Genomic DNA, 17,053 nt, shown 5'->3' with positions numbered 1-17,053 from the left:
CTTGACTTTTGTATGGATCGATGGAATATTGCGGTTAATATTTTAACCGAAATCGGTTTCTCTTGCGGATACAAGAGCCAGGATCGATCCATATTCTTCGCGTCCCAGAATGAACTTCAGCGCCGCCGACGAAGCGATCAGCTTCCTGCATGACTTCCACCGCGTTTTTGGAGGCCCCGCGGACTTCTCGCCTTATGACCCTGCGTACAAGACGTTCTTGCGGCAGTTGACGTTGGGCTGCTTTGCCATTGGTGTGCTCGTCATGTCGCTGCTGCTGTTGATTGTGGTTCGTCGCGTGATGGCATTGGGGGCAGGCACGCCAAGTCGCACCTCTCCCTCGTACGCCGCGTACACTCGCCTTCGACGCAATTGGAATCATCACGGCTCCAACGACATCTTTGCCGTGATCCTGCTCGGTTTCACTGCGCTGAGCGCGTTGGGAGGGCTGTTGGCCGAGGCCCAAGTGGACTACAGCGTGCATCGCGTGTCCCATAGCATGCACAACATGTCAAACACGTTTCATTCCATCCACGGTATCGGCGCCAACGTGTCGACCATCGCCCAAGGCATGCGAGCGAACACGGACGACATGCTGCTGACGTTCAAGGACACGTTACCTGCGAACGCGACCGACCTCGCGTTGGAAGCCATGAGGTACACACCCCTCCTTGTTGTTTCTCGATCGTTCGTAGTCTCTGTCGTCGTTTCGTTGCCTTTCTCATACATTCGTAGATTGGTGCACATTTCACATTCGTTGGCCAACTCGACGCACGGCCTGCCGTCCAACTTTTCGCACTTGGCAAACCAGTGGGAAGAGGAGTACTTCTGGATGAAGTCGTCGACGAACGGCATCATCTTGACCATGACGCTAGCGTGCTTCCTGGCGATTTCCGCGATTGGGTGGAGTATGTCGTCGGCGCTGCGCATGGCGGTGTTCCTCATTCTCGTGGTGATTCCATCCTCCCACGGGTTGTTTGGCATCTACTTGTCCAACTCGATCGAGTCGGCCGACTTCTGCGTGGCGCCCGCCGCCAACACGATGATGCTGTTCCACAACGATTCCGCGGTGCAGTACTTTGTCGAATGCCCCGCCAACACGACGCTGTTTGGGCCGACAATGTCCAACTTCCACGCGAGTGTGCATGATGCGTCGGCGATCGAAGAGTTGCTGCAGAAGTTTGCGACAACATTGCCTGAAGACACACGCAAGCGGCTGCAAGTCGGGTACTTGGACCCGATCGCCGACCAGTTGGCCGCGCTGGCCGCGCTCGAAGCGTCGTACTACTCGGTTTCTGCCTGTGCCCCCATGTCGCAGAACCACAAGGACGTGGTGCAGACGTGGTGCACGAACGGCATCCTGGGCATGTTTACGCTGTGGGTGCACCAAGTGGCGTTGTGTGCAATGCTGTTTTTGAGTGTGATTGCGCTTGTGACAGTGTTTGAGCAAGTCCGGGCCAAGGAAGAACGCGTCGAGATGCAGTACCATTTGCTCTCTACGTACGAAGAAGACAACATTGAGCACCTGTACATGAGCCCAGAATAGTCGGATGATATGACATTTGAGAAGAAGATGGAGATATGTTTGTGTTTTCAGACGGGATAAAGTAGAAGTATTCGATCGATGGGGTGAACGTTGTCACACATTTGGGTGGGCTTTGCCTCGGTGTAGTGGCAATAATAATAATAATGGCGTGGGGATATATAATACAACATGGACCAAGCGCCATAAAAGAGAGTACTTTAAAGTTAAAATGTTATAGAGTTGATATGGTGATGATACTGTATAGTATCATATACTATTATTAGTATAAACATCATGTGACGATGTACAGTACTGGGTATACATCCATCCATCATGCGACGATGTGCAGTACAGTAGTCCAGTACATATAACAAGTGATCGAAACTGGTTACTGGGATTTATTGGCCAATGTTTGGTTGGCTTTGGGCACGGTGAAGACGGGGATATTGAGCACAGTCTTGACTTCTCCGATCACTGTGATCACAATATGGACGTACGCAGCTAGCGCGATGTAGAAAAACTCTTGAAGGAGCAGCGTCTCGGTGCCGAGGCCCACCACGAGCGTGCCCTGGATATGGCCATACAAGTAGTGGCCGGCGACGAAGAAGACTGGCACGAGGGTCTTGCGGAAAGGATGGAACTCTTCTTCGCACAGGTGGGCTAGCATCAAGTGCAGCTACAACGCCACCGTCCAATGGTGACATATGTTTGCAGGTTACATATTGAAGTCGTACCAGCAGTTTGCTGTTGAGGAGCCCTGCCGTCCATAGAAACAGGCGCGGGTGGTGGCGAAGGATGTCCGACGGCGAGTAGAGCGCCCAGATGATGGCGAGGCCGTTGAACAAGGCAAATGGAATCAATCGCGTCATGGCGACGGCCACGGAGATGCGTTGCTTGCGCACTGTCTGCGACACGTTGACCACGCTGTCACAGGCCACGTCAGATATGCACTCTCAACCGTTTTTGATGTGCAAGACTACGTACTTGCCGAGGACCGTGATGGAGCTGGTCGCGAGCATTGTGAACAAGAACAACGTGTTGTTCTGAACCCCAGACACAAACGTGTCGTGGTGCCAGAAGCGCGTGCCCAAAGCGGCCGTGGCCAGCTTCAACACGACGGCAATTAGCACGCCTTCGGTCGGGCCGTTGATGATGGGCAGTTCCAGCGTCCCCGTGTAGTACTCTTCCCACGTGGCACCGATGAAGGCAAAGTTGATCCACAGCACCATGAGCACGCTCTTCCACCCGGCGCCGAATTGGGCCACCGCCGCCATGGTCATGCTGCCGATCGAGCAGTTGATGGCATCGCATCCGTGGTCGAACAGAAGACCCAGTGGGCTGGATGTGCCCGTGCGCCGCGCTTGCTTGCCGTCCAGGTTGTCCAGCGTCTGGTAGAAGAACAGCGCGACGGCGGAAAACAAGTACACCCACGCTGGCGCCTCGCCTTCGAAGTTGGGGCTGTATGATGCCACGATGATGTGCGACACAATCACTGCAATGAGACCCAGCAGCGTAATCTACGAGAAGACGCATATTTGAGATGTGGATCGAGTGGTATGGAGCGGTCTTACCGTGTTGGGCGCGAGCCACAGAGGAACAAACTGCATGAGGTAGTTGTTCATGGGAGTGAGCACGTGCTTGTAGATAAGCGAGTGGTCGATCCCTTTGTACGTGTACAGCTTCAAGTTCTTGGAGCCTTCCGGAGACACATACTTGCCAAAGTACATGTCCTTCTGCGGCGCGGCCGCCGCGGCGTCGGGAGATTGAGGACTCATCGACGAAGTGGTAGATTCTTGATTGGGATGGAGGTGCCCTTTTGTCTCTGTCACCTTGGAGTCGTCATTAATATCGACCGTATCCGGATAACGTTTTGGCGCCCCTTCTAATCCAATGGCTGGTTGGTACAGAGTATTGGCCAATCACATGCCAGAATTCACTTATCATCGCATTTTACGCGAATGCGGTGGGAACTTCAGCTAATAATTGCACCCGAGCAAATCAAGATGGATTTCCACCCCAGGCTCGCTCTAATAATAAGACTATTCGGAGCAAGTATTATTACCGCATACTACTGTAGTACTCTACTATTAATATTAATAACGTTAACGTTACTATGGTGCACGTCATCTAAAAACTTCTAACTGGCCAAATCGAAGAGTGGAGGTTCTATTATTTAACGTATAATTAATGTAGTTAAACCCAAAACCAAATACGTTAAATACGGATTTCATGCGTTTTATCACTGGAGTGGGAGGTTAAAGGTCCCAACTGCCTCCATATATTATATACCGATAAGAGTCACATCCAAAAATCAAGATACATCTCAGCAGCCTCCCCTATGGCCAACTATCCAAGCGCCCATGTAAAATACCGCTAGGTTAAATATCTACTAGTATTTCTGGACCAATGCATCACCAAATTTGAATCTGAGACGTAGAACTTCTTCACCACATTGAGATCTATCGATTCTACGTCTCGATTTGCTGAAATTTGGTTTGTTACCGGTAATGAATACTAAAAATATTAGTATGAATAGAAATCAGAAAATTTTGTGATAAGTTGGTAGATTATAGATGACACGCACCATATAATAGTACTGTATGTTATTCAGATGTATATTACTAGTATTACCGAATACAAGTACTCTACTATTAATATTAATACTATAATAAGACTGTATGTTAGTCAAGCGTCGTGGGGTTGTGACATATATGTACATCGCTGATTTCTATGCCTAAAACTGGGCCGTGGACCGAGCCAGCTGGTCGGCTTTATCGTTCCAAGTGGACTTCCAATCGCGTTGGTTTGTGTGGGCTTTCACATGTCGCCAAAGCACGCGCCTTCGTCCTCTGGTGTGGGTCAGTTGCTGGAGCAAGTCGACGTTCTTGACCCTAATCAATATCACACATCCATGTGTCATCACGTCAACAGGGTGGGAGGCTACATACATGGTCCCGTCGGCCTTTCGCCAGTTGTTATCGATCCACGTAGGCAACCATTCCGTCATGGATCGAATGAGCAGCATGCTGTCGGAGAAGATGAACAGCGGCTGGCTCTGGCTCGGGTCTTGGACGTTGGCTCGCTTGAGCGCTTCCAGGGCCGCCAAGTACTCTGCGCGATTGTTGGTGGCGGCCGCCTGCAATGACGGCAGCTTCTCCGCGACGTTCCACGACTCGTTGTGAGGAAACACGCAAGCGAACGCGGCTTTGCACGTGGCTTTGCCGTTGCCGATGGCACTTCCGTCGCAAAATGCCACAAGGGTCGATGAATCGAGTGGATCGGGGTCGGGGGTGCCGGGAAGAGAAGCGACGGCTTGGTGGGTGGCCATGTACGCCTCGGCCTCGGCGCGAGTCCAAAAAGACTTGTACTTGGCACTAACGAAATTATTGACGAGTGGCTCCACGTCTTTCCAAGTCGTGAAGATGCCGCTCACACCTTTGCGACCCTTGGCGACGGCATAGTACTTCATGGGGGGCTGCGTGGGGGGTACGCTGGGCGAAGAGGCGGCCGCCGACGCCGGTGGAACTAGCGTCGTTGACCAAGACGAAGATATCAAGGGAGATGGGGCAGGTGTAGATCCATGGAGTTGGGTCCAATACGCATCCGCCTCTTCTTTCGAGGGAAATTTCCGGAATTCAGGCGCCGCAAAGTTCAAAATCGCGCCTTCAACTTCACCCCACGAGGCAAACACGCCGGTCACATGACCCTTCGACACAACGTAGTGTGGTTGAGACACAATCCTAGCACCGCGGACAAGTATATGCGGCGGGACAGTCCGTTGGTGTATGGTTGGAGGGTGCCATTGGGCTTCCACGTCGTCGTCGTCGGCGGCGGGTCGGGCACGCTTACGAGTCACATTCTCAGCCTGGTTGAGAAAGCGTTGCGCTTCTGCTTCAGTGTTGAATTTCTTGAATATGGCCGCTGGGTACCCTGTCACCTCCTCCTTCGCACCCTGGGCCCATGACGTGAAGATGCCGCGCCTCCGCCCTGCCGCAACCGCGTAAAATGGCATCAAATGCTAGACGCAACAAGAATTCAAAGAAATGAATTTGTGATGTAACGTATACTTCAAATAAACGATTCATTTACTTTCTTTGCTGAATTCAAATAAATGAATTTGTCGATAAAAGGATAAATGATTCATTTACTTTCTTTAAATGATGATGACTTTCTACCGCACTAAACGGATAAATGATTCATTTACTTTCTTTACTACGAAGGTTGCAACTTCAATTTCTACGCGCACTACAGTATATATACTCCAAGGCAAAGTCGGAACGGTACGTAGTTGCCTCTTGCAACCAGGCAACACTATAAGCTTATACTAGTATACATATCCTAAACCGTCTATCGAGGACGTGAAAAAGCAGCATCAATGGTCATAAGTCGCTGGGGCTTGTCAGCGTGTGTTTGGGTGGCCTTCGGGGGTGGCGAAGGGTGCGTCGGCGTGGTACGGCACGGACATTCATCGTGCCGTCATCATGGGCGATCAATGCTCCATTTCCTTGGCATGGGCCATGCACCAGCCCTTCTTTTGTGCCCACTTCAAGCATTTGACCACTTTGCAACGCTCGCCACCGCCATGCATGCGGCACAGTTGCTTCAAATGGGCCTTCTTCTTACAGCCCCCGACAGCACAAAACTTGCCGCCGCCGTGGGATTTGCACAGTCCGCGGGATTGCGACGCGCGCTTGCATCCTTCAAACCTGCATCGAGAGCCGCCGCCGTGAGCAATGCACAACCCTCGACTTTGGCTGTTCTTGACACACCCTTCAAACGTGCATTGGCGAGCTCCGCCGTGTTTCTTGCATCGCTGGTGGGACCGCGCGCGATTCGAACACCCTGCTTGCAAACAAATCTTTCGTGTGGCCCCCGACGACGGCGAGAACGTCATGTCTGTCGCGTCGCTGGATGTGTATGGTTGCGCAGAAATGGTCAGTCGGCACACCAGGGGTTCGGATTTGACCGTTGGCTCTTGTTTGACCACGGGTTCGGGCAAGCATTTGGAGGTCGCTGGCCGTTGATGGTTGTGTGCATGCGCGGTCAAGCGGGGCGCCAACGGCATTCGCTTCTGTGTGTCTTTTTCGTCCTTCTTGCTGACGTCGTCGTCAAATATACACGGGAGTGGCGCGATCTGGCCCAATGCTCGCTTCTGGGTGATCATTTCCCAGTCATAGTTGTAGTATTGGTTGGGATACGGAGCGGACGGTCCTTGAAGGTGGCCAGATTGCACATTGTTCGTGTACGGCGACACATCGACGACCTGGGCGTTGACATTCACGACAGGGGCGCTGTTTTCATCGTAATCTGTCAGGTCGAGGTCGTCCAGCTCGAAGTTGAACGGGTCCATCTCCATGTCGAACAGGCCTTTCTCCATGAAGAAGGGTTGGTATTCATCGGACAAGGAGCCCGACGCGATGTGCAAGTTGGTGGGGACGTCCTTACTCTCGTCCTGGAAGGAGTCCATGCGCATGATTCGCGGGTCCAGCCGTGGCGGCGCACCTAACCGTGTCGGAACTGTGTCGATGCTCATCTTGCCTTCTGTCAAATCTGTAAATGTTCAGTGCAACTATATGTCGTGCGCCACCCAAACGACCGACATTCTGCGTTCTTCGTATGTATACATTCTTTCATATACGGTGCGTTGGAATTCCGATGCCCAACGGGACGATCGGTATAAAAGAATTTCTTTTATCCTTTAAAGAACATTTAAACTCGTTCGACACGAGTATTGGCAAATAAAACTGCTTTTGGACTGCCAAACTCGTCCACAAAAACGTTCTGGACATTCTGGAAGAGGACCAACATTCCAACTTGTTCTTCTAATAGCACGTGGCCTCAACTTGAAGTTTGTAAGCACGTGGGTTCGTTTGATAAAATAAAATAAATCACCGCACAACAATCACCTTGCCCCGAAAGTACAGTGATGGTCGTTCAACCAGCCACGTCACATGGATATGCAATCCGTTCCAGGTGGCAGCACAATGCGACTTTTCGCACGGGTTGGACAGTCTCAAGCGCGCTGCCACCGCTGGTCAATGTGAGGTAGTTGATTGATATGGCTTGTTATGGCCCAATCGTGGTTTTTGGTGCGTAGACATGTACAGATATACCGGTAGATGCACGAAATGGCGTGCGCATTACTGGATGAATGGAACTCTTCGTGTCCACACTCAATGGGGAGGCGGCAGTAGCTGGTAGGAAGGAGCTACTAGGATGTACTACCGGTATGTACCTGGGTGGGGTGGGGTACACACCTTATTCCCTGCGGCCCAACAGCGCGACATATCTGCATCGACGAGACTTCGGCGCATATTTGGTGCTGTCATGATTTGATTGGTCGGTGCAGAATGTATGTCTGACAATCAATCAGGCCATGCCAACGTTATCATCATGGGTCTACGGGGTCGACGATGTACTCGGCGGCAGATAGGTCCTTGGCTTCCCGGACCTGGCGCCGTAAGCGCATGACCACCACCACCATGACAAGGAAAATCACGGAGGCCACCACCACGGCAGCAATCGCCAGACTTCGCCACGAGCTGTTGACTTGAGATTCACTCGGTGGCTTCGTTGAGGCAGGCACGTCGGACGCCGCGCTGTCGGACGGGGTGCGCGGGACGATGGCCTTGCGCGGCGTGCCTTCGTACACGTCGTCAGTCGCCATCAGACGCTGGGCCAACGCCGTCGTGATCGCAAACGAGTTGGGCGTCAAGTACTCCAAGCACGACGTGTCCAATTTATCGAGACCGCCGGCCATGGCAAAGCTGCTCACAATCGACGCGCCGCACGGCACTTTATTCTACGTTGTCACGAACATACCCCAGCATCATGTTTCTTCCCACACCATCCATCCATCGGAACGACGCCATCTCTAGAGTTATACTAGTAGTACTAGCAGTAGTGCGTACCTGGACGGTCACGGGCGTGTTGAGGATCGTGCCGTGGGCAGACGTGGGGAACTCGATCAGTCGCTTGGCGGTCCCGACAAAGCTCGCCAGTTGGTACCTGGCAAACTTGGGGGGTGTCTGTGGATCCAAGAGGCCGCTTAGGAGCAGCACCGACGTGCCGTTCGGGATAGCTATCGCCACGTCAAAGTACTTGTCCGTGGGGTAGATGAACTGGAAGCCTGGTTTGGTTGAGGGTTTTTCCGATGCACATGCTGCGTCCTTGCCGTTGGACGCGAGGCAGTACATAGTCACCAACGAAGATGTGTCGGATGCGATGAGCGAGCTGGCGAAGCTAGCGCGGAGCGAGGGGCGGCTGGGGGCGGGGTACGTGAACAGCTCCGACAGCGCCACGAGGTTGTACAGCATGCTCGAGTCATACGCGTCCGACTCGTCGGGCGCGCCGATGCTATCGCCATCGTCTGTGACGCCGTGTGTTGCAAAGGAGGGAGAGTTCAGTTAGTGTATACGATTACATGTTGAGATACGCTGTGACAAAGTTGGCCACGGCGGTCGCATCGTTCGGGTTGCATCGGCTGAGGCGGTACACGAGCACCTAGACATACAACCCCACCGTTCGAGTTGTACGTGTTTATGTAGGCTACCACAGGTTAAAAAGGGGGGGGCGTACGGGAATAAAGTTGCGAATGGATTGGACTTGCAGGAGGTGCCCCAGGAGCTGGCGAAGGGTGTACGAAGGCGGGGTGAGGCTCCTGCCGCCCACAGACGTAAGGAATGAGCTACACGTCGTCCCCTTGGGCTTGCTATCCATGCTCGTGTAGAGCGCTTTCAGTGTCTCTTGGAGCGATGACGTGGCAAATTTGGGGCCGCACGTTGCGTCCTTGGCACACAACGCCATGAACGCAGTGCCGATTTCGTCCATATTGACCGCCCAATCGGCAAACGACAGCTACACCATCACCCGTCCATTCATTCCATCAACAACAACATCAACAGCTTAGAGTACCTTTTCGCCGCTTTGAGAGCCGCTTTGGGACACCACACCGTCCAATACGTAGCCTTTGACGTTGGGGTTGGCCAGTTGCATGAGACGCTGGACAAGGTACGTGCCGTAGCTGACGCCGTAGACTGTCGTGTGCGCGTTGGGGGTTGTGTTAAGGAGCGAGATGATCTTGGACAGGTCTGTGGCGGCACTGGTGGTCGAGTATGCCTTCAGTAGGTTCACTAGTCGTGTTGACTGTTGATACATACTGTACATATATGTGGACTGTGTTTGTACCGTCGGCGTCGTCGCCCAATTGCATGTTGACATCTTGAATGCAATCAGGAAAGCTTTGCGATGTGACGTGGCCTTTGGTGGGGCTACCGGATGTTTCTACCTGAGACGCGACGCAAGACAAGCGACTGCTTCGGCCGGTGCCGCGGTGGTCCATCGTGTACACGTCCACGGACCCGCCCAAGTACGACCCGGGGGCGTCGTACAAGGCGGCCATGATGCCTTCCACTAGTCAAGTCATGGATAAGGATGGATGGTCTCATGGAGGAGAGGGGGCTCGTACTGTTGACAGAAGACGCGCCAGGACCCCCTTGAAGCACCCAGAGCGACTTGGCGGCGGCGGTGTTGCGGCCTGGTGCGGCTCGCATGCGCTTGACAAATACTGTGATCGTGGCGTTCGACTCGCAAATGCCTTCGTGGCACAGCGGCATGGTGATCTCGGCACATTCGGCGGTAGGAGCTGCAGCGGCGGCGCCTAACGTAATGGACATGTCTGTGGCAGGATTGACGATCAGCGTTCGGAAGATCGCGTTCGCTGGGTCCTGGTCGTTCAGTCGCCAACCCCGAATGGTGGGAGATGCGTCGTCCGTGGCTTGACCTGTGGAGGACGTTGTTGTAGCTGGCGCTGGCGTGGCAAACGTTCGCAGATTACAGGGGTACCATCCGTTGATCTTTCGGGCACTGATGGTGTCGTGCAGACACGCCAAGGCGGCGGCCACAAGCATCCATTTCATCCTGGGACGATTTTGAAAGTACTCCGAGAGTACGACATTGCAAAAATTATTAACGTTAACAGTAAAAACCCAATCCATCACGTAAGTATTACTTACCTATGTTTACCTATGTACAGTTGTACACGGTACCGTATAGTGTATATGTATTGCGACAGGTGATATATTACAACCAGCTGACATTCAGTCTCAAAATTTTGTTAATCCATTGCGTCATACAAATTTAAAGTATATTCAACATGTTCACAAGTAAATATCAGTTATTACAAGAAAATTATCAGTTATTACAGAAGTCGCAATAGATTAATCCGTCGCAATATATATACACTTTACGGTACATAGTATTCATTATTTATCATTTGTATTAATATGATCCTGACCCGAAAACCATACGATGACATTAAAATATCTTGGAACAATGTACGTTCTGGTAACTATACCGGTATCTGGATATAATTCATCGAACCGTTACAATATATTCATCAAAGTATAAACAACTGATGGAGTAGCTGCGCCCAACAAAACCTGGACGCAGCTACTTCAAGTGTGTGTAGTATACCTAAACATAGCATAGCGCTTGAATAGTCTGGAGGGATTAGAAATCTTGTGAGATTTAGTTAATACCTATTCGACTGAATCTCCAAAATATTTCGTTTCGTGGTCTGGTCGTGTCTTCGCACTGGAATTACAGTAACTGTTCACACTGGATTTAACTCGAAAGTTGTTGCTCCAAAGGGTAGCATCGTTTGGAGGGCACTACTACTTACTGTACAGTGTTTGTACTGTACTACGTAATACTACTACTACATCAAATGTTGACAAGAAGTGTACACGCCAAAGTAGAACAAAACCAGAGTGTGTGCATTGCAGGATCTTTGCTAAATTGATAGATTTTAGGATGGAACGTTGTGGACCTCATGATGTCGGAGTCGAGTGCGTCTCAAAGATCGATCCACGCACGGGGCATGCTGGTGGTAGTTGTGGATAATGCTTAGCGGCCGCCGCTCGCCGCTCCTCCGGCCTTGCCGGCTCCCGCGCCGCGGTGGTTGCCTCCCTTGCCAGCATCTTGGTCCTTCCCTTTGCCCTTGGCGTGTACGCCCTTGTTACTTCCTGCTCCTTTTTGCGGTTGAGGCATGTTGAGGTGTTGGTGTCGAGTTGTAAATCGTCGAATGGCACTGGTTGCTTGTCAACCAGCCACGTACATGTATTTATAGCTTGGGGGTTCCATAACCGCCCCTTGCACATCCTTTTCGAGCCAATCAAACGCCACCGTTCCAAAGAAAGGCTGAAACTGCCGTGAAACCGCCCGAATATACCACGCAATTCACACATCTGAAATGTCTATGTCGCTGAATCCAGTAGGTGGATTCGAATGCTATTTGCACTACAACTGCACTACTATAGTAGGACATGCATCGGACTACTCCCAGCACGATTTAATTTGCAAATTCATATACCCCCGATCTCGACATTTATTCATGCGATCAATGTGCATATGGAACCGGTATTTCTTTTGCCGGCACGCCAACTAAGCTACACCTGGCTTGGCTTTCGCTGCAAAATGTAAATGTGCGGCTTCTGGACAATGGCCAACCGCCCAGCGTCCACACGATCAAAGGCGTCGACGGTGTCCACGACTTCAAACTCCTACAAGAAACACAACGTCTCTGATCATACAAGACAGTATCCACACCAACTAGTGCTTTTGTACTACTAGTATGTACTAGTATATACTAGTCGATACTACTAGTACACTGTTTACTACTTGTACCTGCTTCGAGGGATGCCACGGGTCCGCCGTCAACACATAGTCAACCGTTGCAAAGTCAGCAGACGCGTTCAAGCCCTCTGTTTTCAAATACCTGTCATATTTAATAAATTCAGATATATATTTCCCTGTAAGACAGATATTGATAGTCGTACGTCCAGGCGGGGTACTGCTCCCCAAACCGAGACACTCCAGTCATGGCCGACGCCACATCCAAGTGAACTGTCTTGGGTGTATGCTCGAAAGAAGCCCCCAGCTTGTGCAATCGGTGAAACGCTACACCACCTATATATATATATATTATAGTGATAGATAGTACACATTTAGTCAATATATATATATATATATATAATATTGGTACGGACCAGGGTAGTTGGCATGCGATGCCAATGAAAACACCACCGACCCAGCCAACGTGGCACACAGGCAGCCCAGTGCGAGCACCAGTGGCCAAAACGACTACGAATTTAAATATCATAAATACATCGGAAGCACATGCAACATAAATATTAATATATATATATATATTTGAACCCAAGTAAATGATAAAAAATCGTCAGCATATACAAAACCACGGAAGGATGTTAAATGTACCTACCTTGGTACGGTTGCGCCATAGTTTCGTTACTCCCTAACACACATGCATGTGATCGATGCAACGGTCAATATATAAATATATATATATATATATATCAAATAGAAATCATAATATCTTACCACGGCAGCGACGAAATTCAAGATTGGGACTGCGTTCAGGACAAATCGAAGCTCTTTGTGCGGCAGAAACGAAAACAGAAACACGTACACGAGTACCTAGTAGTACTCGTCCCAGTCAATATCACGGGTACTAACTACTACTAGTATAAACCACGAGTTCAGCAATCTAATACTACCTCCGACGGATAAATGTTTGATAGATTTACCAATTACGTGTAATTTTTATCCGTACATAATGGTATATAATCGTTTACTGTACCACAATATTTTCATCTAAATCTCTGTAGTACATGAATACTTTGGCTACAAATCAGATATATAGATATATAAATTAGGAGGAAATAATACAGGGGAAATGATCATCATTCCTGACACTTTTCGTCCTGTAACTTCAAAGGTATTCTAATTACGGCAAAGAGTCAAATCAGATTTCGGATGAAAATATTTATTTGAAAGTATCCCAAAGTCCAGTCAATAACCTATTTTGGCCGAGGTATACTCGTTCAATGCAAGAAAGAGGACCAAACGCATCAATCATTTCCGTACAGAGGTAGCACTACTACTGTACTACTACTAATGAACACTCATAGTACCGGTATAAAGTACTGACACGTGGGCCCGTCGACAAAGGTCGTGGTGCGCAGCGCTTCGAACATTCCGCGAACGTTCTTGGAGCCACTCAGCACCGTGCCCAAGGACCTACTTTAGCCATGAGAAGACCAAGTTTGAATGCATACAGTCGGCGTACGTAGCTCCAAGCGGCACTAACAATGCTGTGGCCAACATAATGCGAGGAAGGGCCGAGGCAAAATACCAATGAAACGGGTACGTTCCCCATTCGTGGCTCTTGTTTAGGACCGTGTTGAACCACAGCACTTCCCCTTCGGGCCACAACCAGCGCTGCCTAGCGATGGGATCATTGGGAAAATCACAAATATCCTTGACAAGGGATTTGAATTCCCACCAGAAATACGAATCCACGAGAATTGTAGTCGCCAAGGCTATGATCGTTGAGAGGATGCCGGATGCGATGGTCGCCAGCAACGAAATCTACTCGTACATATGAGAGCTAGCCGCCTGCGATGACGTGCATATGAACCTGTCGCATGGCCAGCATTGTGATGAGAATTGGGGCGAATAGCACGGCCGTATCGCCACGGAAGACGATGGTGGAGAAGCTAAGCAGGGAAATCACGACTTTCGGGCGGTTCTAGCATGACAAGTGATTTGGAATGTTCATTTAGAGCTAGCTGCACATAGATGGTCGTGATGTACTGTATGTAGTATGTATGTACGTGTACACCTACCTGCATCCAAAAGCTGTACGCGAGCATCACGAGCATCTACAAGGCGTGGTTAGGACGCACATAGATAGAGGCGGCAGCGGTACGACGAACCAATGCAAATACGTTGGGCAAGGTCCGACCCATGTAAAAGACCACGTGAAACTGGACAATCGACACCACGGTGAACCACACGCTCGTGTCTCGGCCATGGAGCGCCGAGATCGTTCGCTTGAGGTAGAGCCACGCGAGAAACGAAAGCGTCCAGAGGGACGAACGGACACAGATCTGCATCACAGGCTTGGACGGATGAAAGACGTGCAGAATTGGACTTGACAGCAACGCCACAGGAAGGGCGCCGAGGAACGTACGTGGCACCACGCCGGGGAACTCAAAGTGGTCGTACTTGGTGAGATTCACGCCATGGTACAGCAAGTCATGACACGCTTGCAAATTGAACGATTCCTCAACTTTGGCGTACGGAGTGAACCAAACTTGGAACAGTCCGACCGCATACAGCACGATGCTCTCCATGGTGCTACAGATGATGTGTCAAAATCACGGGTGAATCAACGTCTATGATTGGGTAATTAATTACTTATCTTTCAACGAATGAAATGTTCCATTTGACTTTTAGTCGCTTTGGATTGGGTAGACATTTGACATTTCAACCAATCAAACTGTTTATATGAATCTTTTTGTCGGTCCAAATTTGCTCAATTTTCGAAGGCATATTCGATTTGCAGCGCGAAAATGTCCTTTTACCCAAAATTTGGACTTTTGTGCTGAATCTTTGCCAAATCTATCGATCAATTCTTTGTACTGAAGTTTGTATGTAAAAAGGTGTCTTGTGGTGATTGGAATCACACTAATTGAAGTCATGCACTAATTTGACGTTGGTGATGGTTTCCTGCAATCTGATTGGCTGAAACCTTCTGCATCCGTCCGCCATTGTTGACATGAATAAGTAAGAGCCTTCAAGCTGGACCCGCCAGCACCACCATATATAATTAGTACACACTCGACCAGTAAGTGGGGGGTGCCACGACCGTATTTTGGTACTAATTACCTGCCCACGGAAGCACATCCATTTGATGCTGCTCACCATAATCGATTGATGTAGCTACAGTCAAAATACTTGAAATCCTTTGGAACATTTAAAAATATATCGTTTAGGGTACGTCTGGTAACATTTCAAAAATATTATTCCATTTTCTCGCAAAATGGGATCAACCAAAATGCCATTTTCAAAATGGAGGTAAAAGGTCCATTTTGTAATGTGGCGTTTTGGACCTTTTCAACGAGTAAATCCCACGTGGAATTATTGGATTTGGGTTAAAACTCTGCAAGCAAGACATGTTTCAATTTTGATCAGATTTGTTGAATTCGGCCCCAAAATGGCGTTTTGGGCCTGAAAATTGCAATATTTCAGGTTGCCAGACGACCCCTTATTGCTTTAATTGTTTTGAATGTATTTCAAACATACCCAAGTTTCTAAACTTCTCTTATCGAGAATTTTTTAGTAGTAGTACTTTAGGAGTAGTAATACTATATGAATAATATATAATTGCATCATCACATGAATCCGGTCATTGTTTCATTGCCTAGTAGGCGTTTGAACGAGCCAATGGTGTTTTTTATCATGTAATACTAGTATATATATATATCGTTATGTTTTAAGACTTTGTTCTGGGGTTGTTGGAGAGTTGCTTGGCCAAGGCAGCAACGTTCGCGGGGCCGCCCCAGAGTTGCTGAAACACGGCATGTTCCGTCGACAACATCCGCAGCAACGACGAGTCGTCCCCGTGAGACAGTACGCGCTTGATCCCTTGCAGCACATCTACCAGCCATGATGACCATCTTCATATGAACAAGATGTACCTGGGGCATGGGCATTCAGCGGCCGGACGAATGAGACCGCGCCAGCGTCGACAGCGTTGTCCTCCACCACCGCATCGGCCAGCCCTAGCACCTCTGCGTCCGCGGCCGCCACCTTCTCCGTCCGTCCGAGCAGACGAAGCGCGCGCTGCCGCCCCACGAGCTGCACCAGTCGCGCCCCGCCGCCCCATCCTGCCACGTCATATCGGAAACACGCATATACTACAAGATGAAGGAAACAACGTGCCTGGAGAGACCCCCATGCGACCATGGACAAACTGAATGGACGCAGAACGCGCGAGGACGCGAAAGTCGCATGCGGTCGTGATCTCCGCGCCGCCTCCGATCGCCGCGCCTTCAACCACGGCCACACTTGGGAATGGCAACCGACGCAGACGGGTCAATGCATGTGTCATGACTCGACTCATTGTCGCGCCGCCTTCGGGGGAACTTAAATGGTCCTTGGCGACGCGGAGGTCGGCACCCGCACAGAAATGCCCGCCGCTGCCACGAACAATCACACAACATAGCGAAGACGCATGCTCTTCCAATTGATCCACGGCATCGATGAGCTCAGCCATCATCTTACCACTCATCGCGTTGCGGGCCGATGGATTGATGAGCTCCAACACCGCCGTCCGGGACAGCGACGCCGCGTACGACGGCGTCCGGATGTCACCAGGGAGATAGAGCGTCACGTGGTCGTCATCTCGGCCAAGCTGTCGAAGGTACGAGATGTCGTCTGGTCGACTGCGCACGGTGAAGCATCGAGCACGTGGCCACGTGTGGGCGATTCGTCGACAAAGCAACATGCCAAGCAGGCGGCGGCAGCGTATCCAAAATGCAGATTGTTGATGTTGTCAAATGAAAAATCGGAGATTCGTCCAATCGAATTGAATGAAATCCCATTTTATGACGAATCAAATTGCTTTATAATCAAAAAGGAGGATAATTTTAGCGAATCAATCGA

General features: G+C 50.2%; 7 protein-coding genes across 11 annotated transcripts; 2 read left to right on the top strand and 5 right to left on the bottom strand.

Annotated features, from left to right (window-relative positions):
- Nucleotides 1-64: 64 nt before the first annotated feature.
- H257_04718 (hypothetical protein) lies at nucleotides 65-1,735 on the top strand. Its single transcript, XM_009829329.1, has 2 exons — nucleotides 65-654; nucleotides 733-1,735. The coding sequence occupies exons 1-2, from the start codon at nucleotides 110-112 to the stop codon at nucleotides 1,541-1,543; spliced, it is 1,356 nt and encodes a 451-aa protein (XP_009827631.1). The 5' UTR covers nucleotides 65-109; the 3' UTR covers nucleotides 1,544-1,735.
- A 159-nt stretch (nucleotides 1,736-1,894) lies between these two features.
- H257_04717 (hypothetical protein) lies at nucleotides 1,895-3,339 on the bottom strand. Its single transcript, XM_009829328.1, has 4 exons — nucleotides 3,094-3,339; nucleotides 2,507-3,039; nucleotides 2,257-2,446; nucleotides 1,895-2,198 (listed from the first exon to the last, which is right to left on the bottom strand). The coding sequence occupies exons 1-4, from the start codon at nucleotides 3,295-3,297 to the stop codon at nucleotides 1,911-1,913; spliced, it is 1,215 nt and encodes a 404-aa protein (XP_009827630.1). The 5' UTR covers nucleotides 3,298-3,339; the 3' UTR covers nucleotides 1,895-1,910.
- A 917-nt stretch (nucleotides 3,340-4,256) lies between these two features.
- On the bottom strand, nucleotides 4,257-5,552 carry H257_04716 (hypothetical protein; the record flags this gene model as incomplete). Its single annotated transcript, XM_009829327.1, has 2 exons — nucleotides 4,471-5,552; nucleotides 4,257-4,413 (listed from the first exon to the last, which is right to left on the bottom strand). The coding sequence occupies exons 1-2, from the start codon at nucleotides 5,532-5,534 to the stop codon at nucleotides 4,257-4,259; spliced, it is 1,221 nt and encodes a 406-aa protein (XP_009827629.1). The 5' UTR covers nucleotides 5,535-5,552.
- A 154-nt stretch (nucleotides 5,553-5,706) lies between these two features.
- H257_04715 (hypothetical protein) lies at nucleotides 5,707-7,073 on the top strand. The gene has a single exon (XM_009829326.1). It carries the CDS (start codon nucleotides 5,898-5,900, stop codon nucleotides 7,026-7,028), a length of 1,131 nt encoding a protein of 376 aa, XP_009827628.1. The 5' UTR covers nucleotides 5,707-5,897; the 3' UTR covers nucleotides 7,029-7,073.
- A 633-nt stretch (nucleotides 7,074-7,706) lies between these two features.
- On the bottom strand, nucleotides 7,707-10,468 carry H257_04714. 2 transcript variants are annotated; one of them, XM_009829324.1, is made up of 7 exons: nucleotides 9,990-10,468; nucleotides 9,710-9,934; nucleotides 9,437-9,654; nucleotides 9,101-9,379; nucleotides 8,946-9,025; nucleotides 8,434-8,878; nucleotides 7,707-8,324 (listed from the first exon to the last, which is right to left on the bottom strand). In XM_009829324.1, the coding sequence occupies exons 1-7, from the start codon at nucleotides 10,438-10,440 to the stop codon at nucleotides 7,914-7,916; spliced, it is 2,109 nt and encodes a 702-aa protein (XP_009827626.1). In that variant the 5' UTR covers nucleotides 10,441-10,468; the 3' UTR covers nucleotides 7,707-7,913. The 2 variants fall into 2 exon arrangements, with proteins under 2 accessions (XP_009827626.1, XP_009827627.1); XM_009829325.1 differs by having other exon boundaries at nucleotides 7,707-8,878.
- Nucleotides 10,469-11,891: 1,423 nt separating this feature from the next.
- On the bottom strand, nucleotides 11,892-14,754 carry H257_04713. 2 transcript variants are annotated; one of them, XM_009829322.1, is made up of 12 exons: nucleotides 14,320-14,754; nucleotides 14,230-14,265; nucleotides 14,022-14,132; nucleotides 13,887-13,972; nucleotides 13,671-13,826; nucleotides 13,516-13,621; nucleotides 12,923-13,018; nucleotides 12,804-12,836; nucleotides 12,571-12,664; nucleotides 12,361-12,490; nucleotides 12,209-12,299; nucleotides 11,892-12,084 (listed from the first exon to the last, which is right to left on the bottom strand). In XM_009829322.1, the coding sequence occupies exons 1-12, from the start codon at nucleotides 14,737-14,739 to the stop codon at nucleotides 11,971-11,973; spliced, it is 1,473 nt and encodes a 490-aa protein (XP_009827624.1). In that variant the 5' UTR covers nucleotides 14,740-14,754; the 3' UTR covers nucleotides 11,892-11,970. The 2 variants fall into 2 exon arrangements, with proteins under 2 accessions (XP_009827624.1, XP_009827625.1); XM_009829323.1 differs by having other exon boundaries at nucleotides 12,209-12,490.
- A 1,082-nt stretch (nucleotides 14,755-15,836) lies between these two features.
- H257_04712 (hypothetical protein) lies at nucleotides 15,837-16,937 on the bottom strand. 3 transcript variants are annotated; one of them, XM_009829320.1, is made up of 4 exons: nucleotides 16,673-16,912; nucleotides 16,331-16,587; nucleotides 16,087-16,275; nucleotides 15,846-16,045 (listed from the first exon to the last, which is right to left on the bottom strand). In XM_009829320.1, the coding sequence occupies exons 2-4, from the start codon at nucleotides 16,509-16,511 to the stop codon at nucleotides 15,882-15,884; spliced, it is 534 nt and encodes a 177-aa protein (XP_009827622.1). In that variant the 5' UTR covers nucleotides 16,512-16,587; nucleotides 16,673-16,912; the 3' UTR covers nucleotides 15,846-15,881. The 3 variants fall into 3 exon arrangements, with proteins under 3 accessions (XP_009827621.1, XP_009827622.1, XP_009827623.1); XM_009829319.1 differs by having other exon boundaries at nucleotides 15,837-16,045; nucleotides 16,331-16,937; XM_009829321.1 differs by having other exon boundaries at nucleotides 15,846-16,275.
- Nucleotides 16,938-17,053: the final 116 nt, after the last annotated feature.

This window comes from Aphanomyces astaci, assembly GCF_000520075.1.
Source record: "Aphanomyces astaci strain APO3 unplaced genomic scaffold supercont1.8, whole genome shotgun sequence".
NCBI classification, from domain to species: Eukaryota; Oomycota; class Saprolegniomycetes; order Saprolegniales; family Verrucalvaceae; genus Aphanomyces; species Aphanomyces astaci.
This window is presented reverse-complemented; position numbering and strand designations above follow the sequence as displayed.